The following is a 19,305-nucleotide window of genomic DNA, read 5'->3' on the forward strand; positions in this document are numbered from 1 at the left end:
AATATCTCTTTAATCTTTTGTAGATAGCTATAAAAGGAAAGATTTTAAAATTTTAAAACTCTCTTGTAAAACCATGAGGATGGCTATAAAAGGAAAGTTTTTAACAAAATTAAAATCTTTCTTTTAATCATTGTAGATAACTACAAAAAAGGAAAGATTTTAACAAAATAAAATCTCTCTTTTAACCATTGTAGATTACTACAAATAAGGAAAAATTTAACAAAATTTTGTTTACAAAACTTCCTTTTATTTTACTTTGGTCGGCCCCATGCTTGGTCACCAAGCATGGCTTGGCCGGCCCCTACTTGGGCTCCATGAAGGGCTTGGCCGGCCACAACAAGATGGGTAAGAAGCTTGGCTTTAAGTGGATATAAGACTTTATAAATAAGAGGCTACAACAGGGACCGAGAGGAGGAATTGGTTTTGGTCTCCCGATGAATTTGAGCTTCCCGTGTTCACCCTGAATACCCAACTCAAGTTCATCAATAATAACGTATACCACTAAAGAGTTATTATTGCATTACCGCACTAATCCCATATTACAATATGGGATCCTTCTTATCATGAGTGTGTTAGTTTTCCTGTGTTTAAGATATCAAATGCCCACTAATTAAATGAGTTACTGACAACTCACTTAATTAATATCTAGCTCCAAGAGTAGTACCACTCAACATTATTGTCATGTCGGACTAAGTCCACCTGCAGGGTTTACATGACAATCTTTATGAGCTCCTCAAGAGGACATCATCAACCTAGATTACTAGGATACAATTTCATTCTATAATCAACAACACACCATATAAATAATATCATTTCCCAACTTATCGGGTCTATTGATTTAACGAACTAAATCACACCTTTTGATAAATTAAAAAAATAAATATTAAGTATACGTGCTTATTATTATATCATGATTAAGAGTACGCACTTCTATAATAACAGAGATTTTATTCTTTTATGTAGTCAGTATAAAAAGAAACTATCTTAAATGGTCATGCTCAATACACTCATAGTGTACTAGTGTAAGTTTATATTCAAGATAAACTAACACCAAATTACACTACAACCACTCCAATGGTTTGCCCCATTCCATCTTGGTTGTGAGCTACTATTTATAATTTATAAGGAACTGATAACATGATATTCTGTGTGTCATCCCACACCATGCTATCTACAAAATAAATTAAATGGACAACTATACTTAGCATAAATGTAGACTTTTGACCAATGTGATTTTTATAAATGTTTATATAAAAAGCTAGACTTTTAGTATACATCCTAACACATATACTACTGGTGGTAGTGCAAGGTCGATATGAGTGGTCGCGGTTAGAGGTACGGTAGGTGGTGGTACCGGAAATAGAGCAACCGATACCACTGGTGCGGGTGCTGGGTACACTGTGGCACTGGGGGCGCTGGTGCTGCTGGTGCCAGGTACACGATAGGTCCAGGTGGCAGTGGTGCCGGGTACGCCGCAGGCTCTACTGGTGGAGGTACCGAGTTTACGACGGGTGGTACAGTGTATAATGTATGGGTGGGTACCTCTAATGAAGCCACCGGAGTTTGAGAGTCCGACGCACCCGCAGTTTCATGACTCTGTCCCTGACCGACAGGCTCAACCCCAGTAGGGATCTCTAGCGAGTCCGTTGCCAGAGATTCCAAAGTCCTCTTACGTAGCCGCCTAACACCACGTCTCGATGCAACTGCTCGTGTAGATCTCCTCATATATGTTAAGTTATAACTCAGATATTACTACAAGTAACAAAAATTATAAAATTACCTTTTTACCTATTTGCCATCAGGAGATGTTCCATCGTTGTCCAGTCCCCATATATAACCTCGAAATCTCGTACAAGAAAATCGACAGAAATCCGTACAAATTCAAAATGAAATTTCGAAACATGAACATAATGGAAATCTGTACAGATTCGAAAGTACTCAGTTTGACTCGCAAACTTGGCTCTGATACCAAATAAATTGTCACGCTCCAGGTAGTCTTTGTCAGAAGAAATTTTGGCAGCATCTCCCCTGTACGGGTGACAATATGAAACTTGACTACATCAATCCAGATACCTCGGCCAACACGGCCGGAACATATATATAATAACATACCACTACAAGAAAATTGAGTTTTTACAACACTTAAAAGACAACGCTTTTTTTTTTAAAAGCGTTGTCGTTTTTTTTTAACAACACTTTTAGTGAAAAGCGTTGTCTATTTCTTTATTTTCTTACTAATAGACAACGCTTTTTTTAAAACCATTGTCTTTTAGTGATTTTTGTAGGTCAATGACAACACTTCTTGAAAAGCGTTATCTTTTACCATTTTTTTATTGTTGTCCATTGTCAAGTTCTCATCTAAATTAAATCTAGAATGATACACACCGTTGGATCAAGTAAGGAGTTGAAAACCCCCTAGGTTTCACTCACTCGCACCCACCTATCTTACTAAAACCTCCCGAACCCCTCTCACGACTTCTCATCTCTCGCCTTCTCCATCCAACTCCTCCTCTCACGCCCTCTCCGTCCAACTTCTCTCCGGCAAACCCCTCTCCGGCGAACCCCTCTCTGTAAACCTCCCCTCCGAAGTCCTCTCCGTCAACAAGAAGAGGAGCTCCAGGATGCTCAACAAGAAGAGGAGCTACGCGCAGTACCATCTCGAATTAGGGCAGTCGGACTTCCTCCTCCGCTCCTGCTCCGTCTGCGGGATGATGTACGCCCCCGGGGACGAGTCAGACGAGAAGCTCCACGGGGATTTCCATAAGAAGTACTACGAAGGAATTCGGTTCAAGGTCAATCTGATTGCTTCGATCTATTCTCTGTTTCCATTTCGTCCTTGTTCTCTAGATTGTTTAATTTCGATGCACAGGGTTGGCGCAATGAGAGAGTTGTCTCGACGCCCAGCGGAGGCAATTCCCGCATCCTATTGGTTCTCGACGGTGACTCCCCATCGCACAAGCGCAAGGTTGCTGGATTTACAACTTGATCGATCAGTCTTGTTCTTTTTGCCCTAGCGGTCGCAAACTGTTTGTTGAAATGACTGAGTAATTAGAAATGCAAGTTCTTAAATTTGATTATGGAAAAGTTTTGACTTTTCAATTCCATAGCTTTGATGGAAGACAGTAACCATGCTTCTGGGATCACAGGTTAAGGAGGTGCTTACGATCATGGAGAAGGAACTTGGGTTCCAAATAGTTCTTTGAGACGTTGCTTTGTTTAATAAGGTACTGAAAGACGCACTTCTTCATAGAACCGTACTTAATTTTCTTTCCTATTTTGATATTCCTTGAGCTTAATTGCTAACGCTTAGATTGTAAGCATTAGATCACAAGCAAGATAGCATTCCGTTTCATTCTTTGCTTAAAATATAACTTAAGCATCAATATGTGCTTTCTGCATTGCAATATACATTGTTTCTGTATATGGCTTGTGTAGGACCGTTGGGCCGGCTAGGAGGGGGTTGTTGGATATCCTGCTAACACAAAAGAAAAACAAATCCTCCTCGAACTCTTTAAGTTAACACTTGCATAAATAAACTAAGCGGTAAAATAAAAGCATAAAAGAAAAAACGAGGCACCAGATGTTTACTTGGTTACAACTGATGTGGTTGTTAATCCAAGGAAGATTAAGCTAAAAAACTCCTTCAGGCGGAGAAGTCTCTTACATCGTTTAGGCACAGAAAACAGAAGCTTAACTACAACTAAAGCATATAAGTGTTTGGAAATAGAATAATCGTGGTTGTTGAAAAGCTTCTGGACCAAGGTTATATTTATAGCCTTGGTCGGGGCGCCTGGAAGGGTTCCGGGCGCCCTGGGGGGGATAAAATTTATCCTCCAACGGTTGGATCGAGTCAAAGCTCGATCCTGGGAAAAAGTCACTTCCGGGCGCCTGGCGCCAGGGTCCGGGCGGCCCGGATAGTTCCGGGCGCTCCGGCTGAAAAGTCAACCCATTGACTTTTGGTCCAGCTCTCTTCTGTTGAGCTCGCCTCAGTGCAGGTCTTCCGCTCCGGCCCGCTTGCTTGGGTGATCTCGACATCCGGAATAGGGCTCACCCCATCTTCCGGTCTTCTCGAGCATGCTTCCTTCCCGCCTCGTCCCTGAATTGCCGTGTCCTTCTCGTCCACCAACAGACTCATCTGCAGACTTTCCCTGGCCGCACTCCCTGCCGACCTTCGCGCTTAGCCTCTTGCTCCCCGAACAATCTTCCGCTCCGACATTTCTAACCATCACGACACTTCCTTCTCGTCTCACGGTACTCTTCCCAAAGACTCGCCTCCTGACGCACAAGGCCGTCCTTCTCGCTAGCTGCGTCTTTCGCTCGAGTACCTGTGCTCCTAAGCTCCTGCACACTTAGACACAAGGTTAGAAACAACGCAGGACCTAACTTAACTTGTTGATCACACCAAAACAACCTTGGGGTTCCAACAATCTCCCCCTTTTTGGTGTGATCAACCCAAGTTAAGCTAGGGTTACAAATATACATAGAATAAAAATAATTTATTGCAATAACATGCAACATGATAGAAAAAAAAATTGAATTTCAAAATATTTCAAATTTTAATTTTCAATTTTCTACCTCCCCCTAGACTTATACTTTCCCTTCTCCCCCTTTGATCACAATAAAAATGGGGTTTCAAGAAAAACAATCTAAGGGTTTGACACTTAGAAAAATTATAGAAATCTATTTCAATGTTTTTCGGAAAAAATATTTTCAAGTTAAAGAAAAAAATTTCTAAGTCAAAGAATGACTTTCGAAAAATTTCTAAGTTTTTACCAGAAATAAATCTTTCTAAGCCCAAAAATTTATGCAAGAAAATTTTAAAAAAAATTGGTAGCATTAAAAAATTTTCTATGCATTTATTATTTATTTATTTTATATTGATACTTATATCAGCAAGTTTTAAATTTCCATTTCAATTTTTCATAACTTCTCAAATTACACTTTTTCAAATTTAAAGCCACATATATTAAACATGCAATAATTTGTATCATGTTAATTTCTATTATTTTTTGAATTTCAACTTCACAAAAATATTCAAATAGCATAGATTCTAACTTGATAAAATTTTTCGACAATATAAAAAATTCTTTCGGCAATGTGCAAAATTCGTTCGAAAGAATATTTTGTAATTTGCAAGAATTTTTTAACAACAAAAATTCTAATTTACAGGAATCTATTAACAGATTTCTTAATCTGAAACACCTTTTCGGTGACTCAATTTCTAAATCGCAAAATTCTTTCGAGAGAGAAATTTGTAATTCAAAAAATTCTTCTAATTTGAATAATTCTTTTGTCAAAATATTTTTAAATTTGCAAATTTCTTTTGATAATATTTCTAATTTGCAAGACAAATTTGACAATTGATTTTCTAATTCAAAAAACTTTTTCGGTAATTCAATTTTTAAATCGCAAAAATCTTCAAGCAATTTTTCTATTGAATTAACCGGTTGTTCAGAAGGTAGAGACCATACCTTACTTACCTCGTCGACCGTTGATTCTCCCCTTGTTGAGTTGCTTTCTTCCAATATCTCTCCCTCTTCAATGATGCTCACTTGGGATGAGCTTTCTGTGTCCTCGGGATGGAGATCGACTATCTCGACAGTTTCCTCATTCTCGGACTGTTCTGGCGTTGAATCGGTGTTGGATTCATCCTCGGACTGTTGGATTCATTCTCGGACAGATCTTCAAGAACTTTTCCCAAAGTTCTTTTGCATTTTTGTACTCTCCGACTCTGTCGAGATCTTCTTTTCGTATTACGGTTAGAAGATGGAATTCAGCTCGCCCGTTTGCCACAAACTCGTCACATTGCTTCTTATTCCAGAGGCGTAGATCGAGTTCTTCTCCATTCGTTGTCTTTGGTGCTTCATAGCCAGATTTTAATATGAAAGAAATACCAACATCAGAATTAAGATATACCTCTATTTGTTTCTTCCATGAAGAAAACTCCCTCTTGAATGCTGGTGGATATTCGCTAGCTCCGGCCATCGTTTTGTTGCTTCAGACGGCGGTTAGTCCTTCTGAGGCGTACTCGGCTCTAATATCACTTGTAGGACCGTTGGGCCGGCTAGGAGGGGGTTGTTGGATATCCTGCTAACACAAAAGAAAAGCAAACCCTCCTCGAACTCTTTAAGCTAACACTTGCATAAATAAACTAAGCGGTAAATTAAAAGCATAAAAGAAAAAACGAGGCACCAGATGTTTACTTGGTTACAACCGATGTGGTTGTTAATCCAAGGAAGATTAAGCTCAAAAACTCCTTCAGGCGGAGAAGCCTCTTACAGCGTTTAGGCCAGAAAACAGAAGCTTAACTACAACTAAAGCATACAAGTGTTTGGAAATAGAATAATCGTGGTTGTTGAAAAGCTTCTGGACCAAGGCTATATTTATAGCCTTGGTCGGGGCGCCTGGAAGGGTTCCGGGCACCCTGGGGGGGATAAAATTTATCCCCCAATGGTTGGATCGAGTCAAAGCTCGATCCTGGGAAAAAGTCACTTCCGGGCGCCCCGGAGCGAAAAGTCAACCCAGTTGACTTTTGGTCCGTGCTCTTTTTTCCGGTTCAGCTCGCCTCTGGTCCGGTCCGGCCCGCTTGCTTGGGTGATCTCGACATCCGAATATGGCTCACCCGAACCCATCTTCCGGTCTTCTCGAGCGTGCTTCCTCCGCTCTCGCCCTGAATCGCTGCTGTCCTTCTCGTCCACCAACAGATTATCCGCAGATTTCCCCTGGCCGCACCTCAGGCCGACCTTCGCTAGCTGCCTCTTGCTCCCCGAGCAATCTTCCGCCTCAGCTTCTCACAGCGCACACTTCCTTCTCGTCCGCCGGTGTACTCTCCGCACGACTCGTCCCTCGGACGCACCGCGTGCCGTCCTTCTCGCTAGCTGCGTCTTCCGCTCGAGTACCTGTGCTCCTAAGCTCCTGCACACTTAGACACAAGGTTAGAAACAACGCAGGACCTAACTTAACTTGTTGATCACACCAAAACAACCTTGGGGTTCCAACAATTTGTTTTCAACTCTCTGTGCAATTTTCAAACAGAAGTTACTTTTCCTAGATTATATTTCCTCAAAATAGTGATGCAATTCTTAGAATATGCCCATTAAAATGAGTTTCTCTTTCTAAAAATACAGAATTGAATGTATACTTTAGAATTCGAAGCACATATCCATATTTCATCTATTCAAAATATCGTGTGAACCATTCATGGAATCACCAAAAAGTGCAAACACCATTTTGTCTTTTTTCTTTTTGCACCCGATTCATTTCTCTGCATTTTCAGGCTGCATATAATATTGGAGGGCAAGTCATTACTGCCAACTGCATTGAGTACTCTATTTTGGGTTGTCGGACATCTCGGATGGGTCGTGTATGATCTTAATTTGTATGATTAGAAATTCAATATTCTTTATCATCAACTTCGTCGTGCCAATAACTTCTAACTGTCGTTATTGATCTAATATGAAATTGTATGTTTGGTCTGATCACTCATTAGCCACATCACTGTCTTCTCTCTTCATCAGTGGCTTGAAACTATACTCTCAAATGCTACGAGGAAGAAATCTGGGGAAGACAAGTAGCTTATCTGGTCCAAAATGGGTCTCCCTAGTTGCCATCCCCTTGTTTTCTTTGCAATCTGCACCGGAGCTTCCTCGGACCCCATTGTAATCATCTTTTTCACTTCACTCGCTTGCTCATGTCATTCAAGATATAAATTCACACACTCATTCAATCTTGCTGCAGCTAAGAGTCTACAGTGCCAAGAATGTGACAGAGGAGCTGGAGAAAGCCAAGAAGGAATTCCTTCGATCCCACGTTATGGTCAAGAAATCTAACAAAGTTTTTCTGCCAAAAGTCCTCGATAGATGCACAAAAGAGATATGCACCAACTGTGACAATTCTACAAGCTTTAATAGATATGCAAGCTTTAAGTCTATCAAGCATGTTAAACTAAAGATTCTACAAGCTTTTCTTAGGAAGTTGGCAATTTTTCACTATTGGTTAAACTCATATTCTAAAGAACGTTTCATTTTAGCTTTCTTTCTGTAAATACTGTATACATTTTACTAGCTTCTCATGTAAATACTAATATTATTTTAATGTCAGAATTCTATTATTTTGGTATGAATTTGAAATCATTAGCTGAGCTGATTATATGTAAAATTCAAATCTTGACATGGTAAAAGAAAAATAATAGTTTCGTAAATATAAAAATAATAGTTTTTAAATATTTTTTTTAATTTTTTTTCTTTAAAACGACAACGCTTTTAAAGCGTTGCAAAAAGTGTTGTCTTTACAAAAAACAACAACGCTTTTAAAGCGTTGCAAAAGCGTTGTCTTCGCTACAAACGACAACGCTTTAAAAGCGTTGTCGTTGAACAGACTTTTAACAACAGTGCTTTTAACAACGTTTTTTCAGGTACATAGACAACGCTTTAAAAGCGTTGTCTATTAGCTTTTTTCTTGTAGTGTACCACACAGTTTAGTATCACAATCCACTAAAACAACGATAAGGAAAATCATCCCAAATATCCTTCTCCACTATACTCATAAACTCAAATCTTATTCCTTCTCAACTACACCCATAAAGCTCAAATCACAACGATGCAAATAAAATCAACTCACCTCTTCTGGCATCCAGGCAGGCATGTAGCAGAACATATCCAAATAAAATCCCATCGACAAATAAAGGAAAAACCATACAATATCCATAGAGCAAAACCAGAATAAATCTAAAACATAGTCTGGATAGTATAATAAGAAAACCAAAAGACCAAACAACATCCTTGCAATCTGCAGGGGGGACTAGCGACTGGAAATCCTTCGGATAGCCTCAACCTGAAATAGTAATATCAACGGGGTGAGTCAACTCCTCAGCGGGTAACTACTGACATGCATAGTAAGAAATAACAACTAATAATAAATATGCGTACAGTCTCCTGGATATACATATCATATGAAAAATGCCAAATTGTAAGGAACAGGAGTATCTGTACTAACCAGGACCTTATATAAAGATAACAAGGTCGTAAGACCGAGAGTATCATAAATCTTGTATGCATGTCAAACATATGCATCCACCAAATATGCAACATATAAAGTGCAGCAAACACAAGCAATAAATGCATCAATGCGTATGATGGCAATGACATGTCCTGGTCACCCCTACTGTCAGTCAGTCGTCTCACACACGATGGTGAGACCGAGTGGGTAGGATTGTGACAACCGTGCACTCTACCATCACTGCTCCTGATGAGTGACCGAGTGGACGAGATGCTATCGGAGTGCACCTATCTTCCTTATCCCAAATCATAAGTGGGGGAGCTCAATGCTCTCATCTCTCTGAGCCAGTCCAGAGGAGGGATCCCTATCCTACTACCATGCTGTGTCACACTACCCATAAGTAGACCAGCAGAGCCCTTGATAGAGTAACCTGCTGCAACACACCCTGCATGATAAAAACCACTAACCCATGAGTGGTTGTGTGTGCAGATCCATATAACCGGTAATGTGCTCAATAATAATGGAACCAACAATTGCACAACATGTAATCATGCGAGATGATGCATGGCACTAAGCATGGAAATATCATAATCCTATCCATCTCTACCAAAATGTGTACCAAAAGATACATGTATCAAATAATATGATCTAGGTACACCGGTCAGGTATGGTAAAATAAATCAGTGTCCTGAACATAATAAGGCATGGTATGTCATTACCTTAAGGTTGTATATAATCAAAGGAACATGAATGCAACAGCAGGAAATAAATACAGCATGCTCAGGTAATAGATAATGACATACCGATGCAAAATGAACATAAATATTACTATTTATTAAATATTACTAAGCATATCAATATAACATATCAAAATAGATAAGTCAAGGTACCCGCCTCCAATAAGAGGATCGTATCCGAAATAGATCCCTCGTCGAGACACCGTCTCGAATCAAAGTCCTATGATATCAAACATAATGTATTTAGCTATATAGCTAAATAAAATCTCCAACCCTATTTAATAATCATATCCTTCCTTTATATTTAAAATCCTTGAATTAAACAAACTCTAACTATTTCACCTTCCAATTAGGATTTGCAACTAGCATTATCAACCTAAACTTAATTAAATTCAAGTACAATTTATCATTATCCTTTCCTAGCTTCAAATCTGTGAACGCTACAACAATTCTTCTACTTCTGACCTCAACACTAAGCCTCTTCTGTTAGTCCACAGCTAGGGATCACAACTGCTGGAAATCCTCGAAAAAACACCTCTACTCTTGTTGGAAACCTCTGCACTGCCCTAATAAAAGAGGATTAAGGAAGTAACCATGAAGTTAATTCACTACCACAATCTAGCAGCAACATTATCTATCAAACTTACCAAATGCCAACAACTTAGACTAAGTCCACCTCCTTTGTAAAAACCCTCAGCTGAAGCAAGATCAGCCACAACAGATTAAGAAAAATCCTAATCTACCATATAAACTAAAACTAAGCAAGTATTAATCCCTCCACAACAGAAACTGAAAACGAGATCATGACCTACCTCTATTCCAGGTCAGTGAGAGGAAGAACTCGACATTTGGAAACTAGGGCATAGCGTGAAGGCGGTCGGCGTTGTTCCGTGTGGCGGTGGCGCTGTGCAGAGGTGCAGCAGAGAGGGGCAGATCTAGGATAGAGGAGTTTGGCCGGCTAGGAAATCTCGGTGGCTGGCACATAGGAGATCGGAGAGGGCGACATTGAGACATGAAATCGACAGAGATGAGAAAGGTGGAGGTTAGGGCATGGACCGGTGGTGGCTAAGATCTCTGCGACGAGTAGGTGATCGATCGGCGTCAGCACTCGGCCTCATCTCGTAGTCGCAATCACGGGTCGAGCAGGGAGAAGGGCAGCGGTGGAGACGGTTAGGGCACAGGGAGAGGAAAGTGGCGATCGGGAGAAGATGGAGAGGCGTGGGGCTTCCCTTGGCCACTGCCTTATGCAGGAGGAAGGAGAAACCGTCGCATGCGGCGCCGGTTAGGAAGGGAACGGACGGCGTCGATGGCTTAGGGCACGGGCACGGGTTTGGCATCGGGGGACGGCTCGGGCGCATGTGAAGAAACGTAAGAAGGAAAGAAAAAGAAAGAAAAAGAGAAATAAAAAGAAAATCAAACATTTTCTCGTTTAAATGGGGTAGCCTAAACAGGTTTTCCCATAACTCATATTTATCCTCGTAACCTAAGTCATATGGGCTCCAAACAATTTTCGAAAAATTTCTAAAAATTCTGAAAAATTCCCTTATGGTTATTCATCTCTTTTCGGTATTTTACAAATTAAGTTTATTTATTAGGTTGATTAAGTTAATTAGATTTAGTCGATTAAGTTAATTTATTTAATTAAAAGGTTAAGTTGATAAATTGAAATAGTTAAATTATCGAGTTATTAATTAATAAGTTGATTAAGATAGATTTAGATAATTATTAAATTAATTAAATTGAATTAGATTTTAAGTTAATTATAAAGTTAATTAAGTTATTAAATTGATTAATTAGAAATTATTAAGTTAACTAAGTTAATTTATTTTAGTTTATTAAGTTGATTAAGTTAATTTATTAGTTAAGTTGATTAGTTAAGTTAATTAATTAGATTTTAGTTAATTATTAAGCTAATTAAGTTATTAAATTGTTAAGTTAATTAATTAATTGGATTAAATTATTTAATTAGATTAGACTAAGTTCAACCTAGATCCATCTCACCCGATTCTAAGTTTATCAATCAGGGAACCTTTAGTAGTTTTGTGAGATGGTTATCTTAATTTAGATTATTTCTTAGGATTAATTTACATTTGAGTTAAACTTAGGTTTTCCAATTGGTTAATTAAATATACATTTCGAAGATTGGCTCCCAGGGTATGGCGAGGCACTGGGCCTTCTTGGGTATGGGATTATCCATCACTTCTAGACAAAGTCTTTTAAAGAAAATATATATTTAATTTCCCTTTTGAAACCCCTAAGTTTAACTAAACAAGTGTAAATTACGCCTAGGTCCTTTTTCTATCCTAATCTAAACATGCATATTGCAAGGAAAGGAAAATAAACAAGCATCAAGTAATTTTATCTATTTATTAAAATAGTTTTTCTATTGGCTCCCCCTGGATCATAGTCTCGATATGGTCTATCAAGATAATGTACTTGATCCTTGGGGACCCAATATTGACCAAGTCCAACTTGATTGACTAAGTTGGACTTAGGTACCCATGCTTGAACTATCTTTCTATTCGGTCTGTTAACAAGCGATAAATAATACCGATATTTCTTTTTAGTTCTAAATCCTAGTCCGGATCGATTGTATACGGCTTTCTGATTTCCAAGAATCAAGTGAAGATTCTTGGAACCCAGTGTAAAACATTCCAATGCAAACTACAAATCTTTGACTTGACTTTTCAGGCTGGAATTCTCTTCCTCAAGCTTTTAGACTTGAGTTGAGGTTCCAATCTGAACTGGGTCGGTCAAGGATTCGGAGTTAGTCACTTCTTTAAAGGTTGTTACCTCCTTTAGAAGTGATTTGATCCGAATGTTGGATTTTGCTAACTTTTACATTAAGTAATTAATTAAATTGTATAAGCGCGAGGTACTTAAAGAGGGGTTAGGCCCTTTAGAAACGGATACGAATCCGTGGCTTCTCTCGGACTCGACTTCCGATTCATCCTTGCTTCGGATTCATTGATTTGGTCCCAGACCGTCATTGCAAGAAAACTCGTCTGCTCGAGTTCTTCATTGTCTGACTCTTCGGAAGAAGACTCGTCCCAGGTCGCCTTTAGTGACTTCTTTCTTCTTGGGGTCTTCGCATCTTTTTGGTTCGGACAGTTGGCCTTGATGTGCCCCTTTTGGTTGCATCCATAGCACGTCGCCTCGACTTTTAGCTTTGAGTTTGGTTGGGTATCCTTGGACTGGATCTCCTTTCTAACATCCTTCTTGTTGAAGCCCTTCTTCTTTCTGTAGAGCTTCCTCACCAAGTTGACAAGTTCGGTCATGAGCTCATCGTCATCGTCATCGTCGTCCGAATCTGGTTCTTCTTCCGACTCCGCTTTGGTTCTACGCCTTCTGCTTGTACCTGTAACCAAAGCTATACCCTTCTCGGCTGGGCGTGTATTAGTCTGTTCATGCAATTCGAATTCAAAAAAAAGTTCATCTAACTTTATTAATGAGAGATCCTTGAATACCTTGTAAGCATCTACCATGGATGCCCACAAGATATTCCTAGGAAAGGCGTTGAGTGCATACCTTATAACATTCCTGTTCTCTACCCTTTGGCCGATTGCATGGAGTCTGTTCAATAGGTCTTGTATGCGGGCGTGTAGTTGGCTTGCCATTTCATTTTCTTGCAATTTAATGTTATATAGTTTGTTTAAAATAAGGTCTCTCTTGCTTACCTTTGTGTCTGATGTACCCTCGTGTAGTTCGATCATCTTTTGCCACAACTCCATTGCACTTGAGAAAGGTCCTACTCTGTTGAGTTCCTCCTTTGTCAGACCACACTGGAGGGTGCAGGTCACCTTGGCATTTTCTTCTACTTTCTTGATTAGGGATGCATCCCAGTTCTCACAAGGTATCGGTTTGCCGACGCTGCCAGTTGGAAGTTTGAGTCCGGTCTTAACGATCATCCACATCTCGAACTGGGTCTGCGGGTATGACTCCATTCGGCCCTTCCAATAGCCGAAGTCTTCTCCGATGAAGAGCGGTGGGCGGACAGTGTTGTAGCCTTCTTGTTGGGCCATTGAAAACTTGCACACGCAAAAACAGAAAAAAAAAATTGTTCCAAGACTTAGTCTTGGATTAGTAGTGCAGGATGTATATATAAAAAAATGAACTCGAGTGGTGTTGCACCAACTTCGAGCAAAAATTGATTCGATAAAGATAGATCGAAATATAGCAATTATACTAATTCTGATCGACTCCGAAAAATTGAAAATACCACGAAAAACTTGCTTGAAAGGTGGTTTCATCTGTTCGAAGCGACCCCGCTCTGATACCAATTATTTGATCGAGAACCGCTAGAGGGCGGGTGAATAGCGCTCGTGGCTTTCACTTGTTCGATTTTAAGACGTATCGAGAATGAACGCAGCGGAAATAATGAAAGGAAACAAACACACAATCCCAAAGACTCCAAGATTTACTTGGTTCGGAGCTTAGGGTGACTCCTACTCCAAGGCCCACGTTCGTTGAACGTTTACTTTAGGCAACAACTATAATTCTGAAAAAGTGTTACAAATTAAGTGTTGGTTAGTCATAAGAAGATCGTACTGGTTCCACTGTACAAAAATTTTGTACAAGTGTCAAACCTTTCCTAAATAACCTATTGTGTTCTTTAGAAGTTAAATTAGGAATCGCAAACGGAACTTAACATTATTGATTCCAAATTTAACTTATCTGTTCTTAATGGTTTAGACTTGGATCGCAAGCGGAACTTAACACTATTGATCCAAATCAAACTATGTTACAAATTCAATTAAATATATATTTTGAAAATCGGTTCCCAGGACAAACATGGCGAGGAACATGACCTTCTTGGGTATGGGAGCATCCACCACTGCCTCGACAAAATCTTTTAACGAAATTAAATATTTAATTTCCTAAAATAACATTAGGTTTAACCAAAAAGAACAATCGAATCACAAATTCAAAAATAAAAAAAAACACAAACACAAATTACAAATTTGAAAAACTAGAATCTAATGCCTCTTGTGTTTGGAATTCTTACAAAGAAAAATAACTAGTGCCTCCAATACTGGCTTAAGGCGCCTTAAGCTTTGTTTCAAGCTTGCTTTCTCCTTTCTTTTAACTTTCGAAGCTTCATGAGTTTGGGTGATTCTGGCCAACCGAAATAGGGCTCATTTGAACCCAATTTCCGGCCTTCTCCTTGAGCAGACTTCCGTCCCGGCTTTATGTCCCTCAAACGTTGCGCACGTTCTTCTCGCCCATCGATATATTCTTCCGCAGCTCTCTTATCCTTCGGACGCACCAAGCCTGTTGGCTCCCTTCCCGTGTCGTCCTTCTCGCTAGCTGTGTCTTCCGCTCGACTTCGTGTGCTCCTAAGTTCCTGCACACTTAGACACAGGAATCAGAAAACAAATAGGACCTAACCTAAACTTGGTTGATCACATCAAAACAATCACGGGGTCCAACAATCTCCTCCTTTTTGATGTGCATCAACCCAAGTTTAAGTTAGGGTAAAAACAGACAAGTGGTAATTTAAAGAAATTACAAAACTAACATTTAAACTCTAAATTTGCAATTAAACTAAATTGCAACCTGCATAAAATTTAGTTTTAATACTAATTGTTGAAAAGCATAGTAATTTGTTTTAATTCCCCCTAAACTTAACTTGTACTTATTTCTCCTATTGGAGTGTATACTAAAAGCCTAGCTTTTGTAAACATTTATTTTTGAAATAAAAGAATCACATTGGTCAATATTTGCATTTATTTATTAAATGTAATTGTTCAATTAATTTATATAGTAGACAACATGAAGTGTGGTGTCACACTTAGAAGATCATGTTGTCAGTTCTTTATAAATTATAAACAGTTGCTCGCAACTAAGATAGAAAGGAACAAACTATCAGTATAGTCGTAGTGTAATTAAGTATTAGTTTATCTTAACTAATAAATTATACTGATACACTTTAAGTGTATTGAGTAGGATCATTTAAGTAAGTTCTTTTTGTACTGACTTAGTAAAAGAACTAAACCTTAGTTATTATGGAAGTGTGTGCTCTTAATCCTAATATAATAACAAGCACATATATTTAATATTTATTTCTTTGACTTATCAAAGGGTGAGGTTTAGCTCGATAAATCAATATGCCTGATAAGTTGGAAATGATATTACTTATAGTGTGTATTGTTGATTATAGAAGAAATCTGTGTCCTAGTTATCTAGGTTGAGAATGCCCCCAAGAGGAGCTCATAAGGATTGCCATGTTAAACCCTATAGGTGGACTTAGTCCGACATGACAATGAAGTTGAGTGGTACTACTCTTGGAGCTAGATATTAATTAAGTGAGTTGTCAGTAACTTACTTAATTAGTGGACATTCGTATTCTTAAACACAGGGAGACTAACACACTCATGATAAGAAGGAGCCTATAATGTAATTTGGGATTGGCGCGGTAGTGCGATAATAACTCTCTAGTGGAATGAGTTATTATCAATAAACTTGAGTTGTGTGTTCGGGGCGAACACGGGATACTCAAGCTCATCGGAAGGCCAAAACTAATTTCTCCTCTAGGTCCCTGTCGTAGCCTCATTATAGCCTTAAGTCCATCCATTTATAAGCCCATCTTGGTGTCCAAGAAGGGGGCCGGTCCAATGCTTGGTGACCAAGCAAGGGCCGGCCACATCCTCTTCCATAGGGGTCGGCCCTATTGTTTGATGAACAAACTAGTAGGGGCCGACCATATTAATCAAAAAAGGAGGATTGTTTTAAATTTTTAAAATCTTCTCTTTGTATAAAATAATAAGTTTTAAATGAGAGATTTTAATTTTAAAAACTTTCCTTATTTGAATTAGGCCACATATTTTAAAAGAAGGTTTAAAAGATTTTAAAACTTTCCTTTTTTAACCATCCTCATGTTTAGGAAAAAAAGGAAGATAAGTTTTAAAATTTAAATTTTCTATCACCATGTTAAAAAAAGAAATTTTATAAGAGAAGTTTTAAATTTTAAAACATGGTTTTAATTTTTAGAACTTTCCTTTTTTAACTCCTACATTAGGAAAGAGAGCTTATAAAATTTTATAAGAGTTTTTTCTTGTAAAATTTTATAAAAAAATTATTTCCTTCCTCTTATAGAGGTCGGCCACCCTTGCTTGGTGCCCAAGCAAGGTGGCCGGCCAAAATAAAATTAAAATAAAATCATCATCCAACTAATTTGGTGATTGATTCAATCAAGAGGAAAGAAAAGAAAAAATAAAAGGGAAAAAGAAAAACTCTTGGAAGATTTTAATTTTTGTAAAAATTCTTCCCTTATTTACCTTGGGCAAGTATTATAAAAGAAGGGGTGAGGAGGCTTCATGAGACACAACTTTTATTCTCTTTCTTGGAGGATCTCTTGGTGGTCAGCCCTCTCTCTTCTCCCTTTCCCTTTGCTCTCTTCTCCTTGGTGGTGGTGGTGACCGGATTTTAGAGGAAGAGGAAGAAAGCTTTTGGGTGGTGTTCATCTTGGAGGATCGTCGCCCACACGACGTCCAAGGTGAGGCGAGGAATACGGCAGAAGATCTCGAGGTCATTAGCATATAAAGAGAAGGTATAATTGGCAATTGTTTTCCGCATCATGCTAGTTATTTCTTTTTGCAAGAATTCCAAACACAAGAGGCATTAGATCTAGTTTTTGAATTAGTTTTTCGAGTTTGTGTTTTCTTCTTTTTCGAATTTATGATTCGATTATTCTTTTTGGTTAACCTAGAGTTATTTAAGGAAATTAAATATTAGCTTTCCTTAAAATGCTTTGTCTAGGCGGTGGTGGTTGCTCTCATATCCAAGAAGGTCATGTGCCTCGCCATGCAGTCCTGGAAGCCAATTTTGGAAATTAATATTTAATGGAATTAATAATATAGGTGGATTTGAATCAATAGTGTTAAGTTCCGCTTGCAATTCAAATCTAAACCATTAAGAACAGATAAGTTAAATTTGGAATCAATGATGTTAAGTTCCGTCTGCGATTCCTAATTTAACTTCTAAAGAACACAATACGTTATTTAAGGAAAGGTTTGACACTTGTACAAAATTTTTGTACAATGGAACCGGTATGATTTTCCTAGGACTAACCAACAATTGGTATCAGAGCTAGGTTTTGCCTCTGTGTGTTTTGGTTTTCAAATTAATTATGCACATGCCATACATAATTTAGGCAGGATAATAGTAGGATGTGCTAACTCTGTGGTTACATGCTCCAACTATTATGGCTTTTAGATATTGTGTGTGATTGGACCCTTGGACATATCAAGAGCATTATTTTGTGTGCATGATTGTATGTATCAAATACAGCAGGAGCTGTATTATTTTTAGAATTTTATTTGTGTTTGATCTAGAATACATGTACATTCCTTTATGGAATATAGGATCGATATATGTAAAATTCTATATTTGTCATGGATCGGATGCTTGCAAGGCGTGGTACTTTTGGAGGACTAGAGGCGTAGCGGAATACGAAGCAAGATGGATACGATGTCTCGACCCGATAGCGGTGGCTAAAGATGACAGTAGCTAAGGTTGGAGCATACTGAAGACAGTGATGGAAAAATGTCATAATAGTTGGAAAATAAATTTCCATATTTATTGCTTTTATTTACTGTGATGTGTGTGTATGCATGTGATGTATGCTAGGATAGTTTAAAATTCCTCACTTTAAATAACTAAGTGGGAGAGGGATTTATTTTAATAAATTCCACGGTCTTCATTACTGGTTTGTAAGTGATGCAAACAAACTTGCGCATTGGCTCTGAGTGCCTTCCTCCATATCGGATGAGTTTGTTTGTGGATCACTAGATCAAACTTCCATTTAGGATGACTATAGAAAATTAATTAAGAACGTGTGATCTTCCCCATCGGAAGGGGCACAATCTTATTAATGGAATTAGTGTCAAGTAATGATATACACTTAGGCACGTCTAATAGTATCCTCCCTATCGGAGTCACTGCTACTATTTGTGTGACCAAAGGAAAATCAACTATTAATTTTATTTATCATAAAGTTAGGTTGACAAGAATAAAATTAATGGGTAAAGCCTCCTCTTATAAATGTTTGATTTTGTATACGTCCACACTATCGTGGCATGCAAAATTCACAGTGATTTGAGGTGTTGGTTAATTTAAAATAGTATTGTTTGAGGAATCAATATTATTCTAAATTTAGGGTCTTGACCAAAGTTTAATTTTTTTTATTCTTAGGATGACTTTCAACCCACTAGCCATTATACTGAAAGAGAACAAATTTACTGGTCCCAACTATATTGATTGGAAAAGAAACCTGGACATTGTTCTTACTGCTGAAAGCTATAAGTTTGTACTGACTGAGGCTTGCCCTGATGCACCTGACGATGATTCTACCCCAGAGGAGATTGAGTATCATAAGAAATGGGTAAAAACTGATGAGATGGCGTGGTGTTACATTTTGGCATCAATGTCAAATGTATTGCAACATCAGCATCAAGATTTACCAACAGCTTATGATATAATGAACAATCTCAAAGAACTCTTTGGGCACCAGAGTCGGACTGCTAGGCAAGAGGCAATGAGAAAATTAATGACATCCACCATGTTTGAGGAA

General features: G+C 38.4%; 1 protein-coding gene across 1 annotated transcript in view; it reads left to right on the forward strand.

Annotated features, from left to right (window-relative positions):
- The first annotated feature begins 2,454 nt into the window (after nucleotides 1-2,454).
- The window catches only part of LOC122052698 (protein CHROMOSOME TRANSMISSION FIDELITY 7-like), a 33,548-nt gene continuing 16,697 nt past the window's right edge, over nucleotides 2,455-19,305 (forward strand). Inside the window, exons 1-3 of the mRNA XM_042614367.1 lie at nucleotides 2,455-2,792; nucleotides 2,870-2,965; nucleotides 3,147-3,224. Of these exons, the coding sequence (XP_042470301.1) occupies nucleotides 2,622-2,792; nucleotides 2,870-2,965; nucleotides 3,147-3,203 (324 nt within the window). The 5' untranslated portion in view covers nucleotides 2,455-2,621 and the 3' untranslated portion in view covers nucleotides 3,204-3,224. The remainder of the gene's footprint in view (nucleotides 2,793-2,869; nucleotides 2,966-3,146; nucleotides 3,225-19,305) is intronic.

This window comes from Zingiber officinale, chromosome 3A, assembly GCF_018446385.1.
Source record: "Zingiber officinale cultivar Zhangliang chromosome 3A, Zo_v1.1, whole genome shotgun sequence".
Lineage (NCBI taxonomy): Eukaryota > Viridiplantae > Streptophyta > Magnoliopsida > Zingiberales > Zingiberaceae > Zingiber > Zingiber officinale.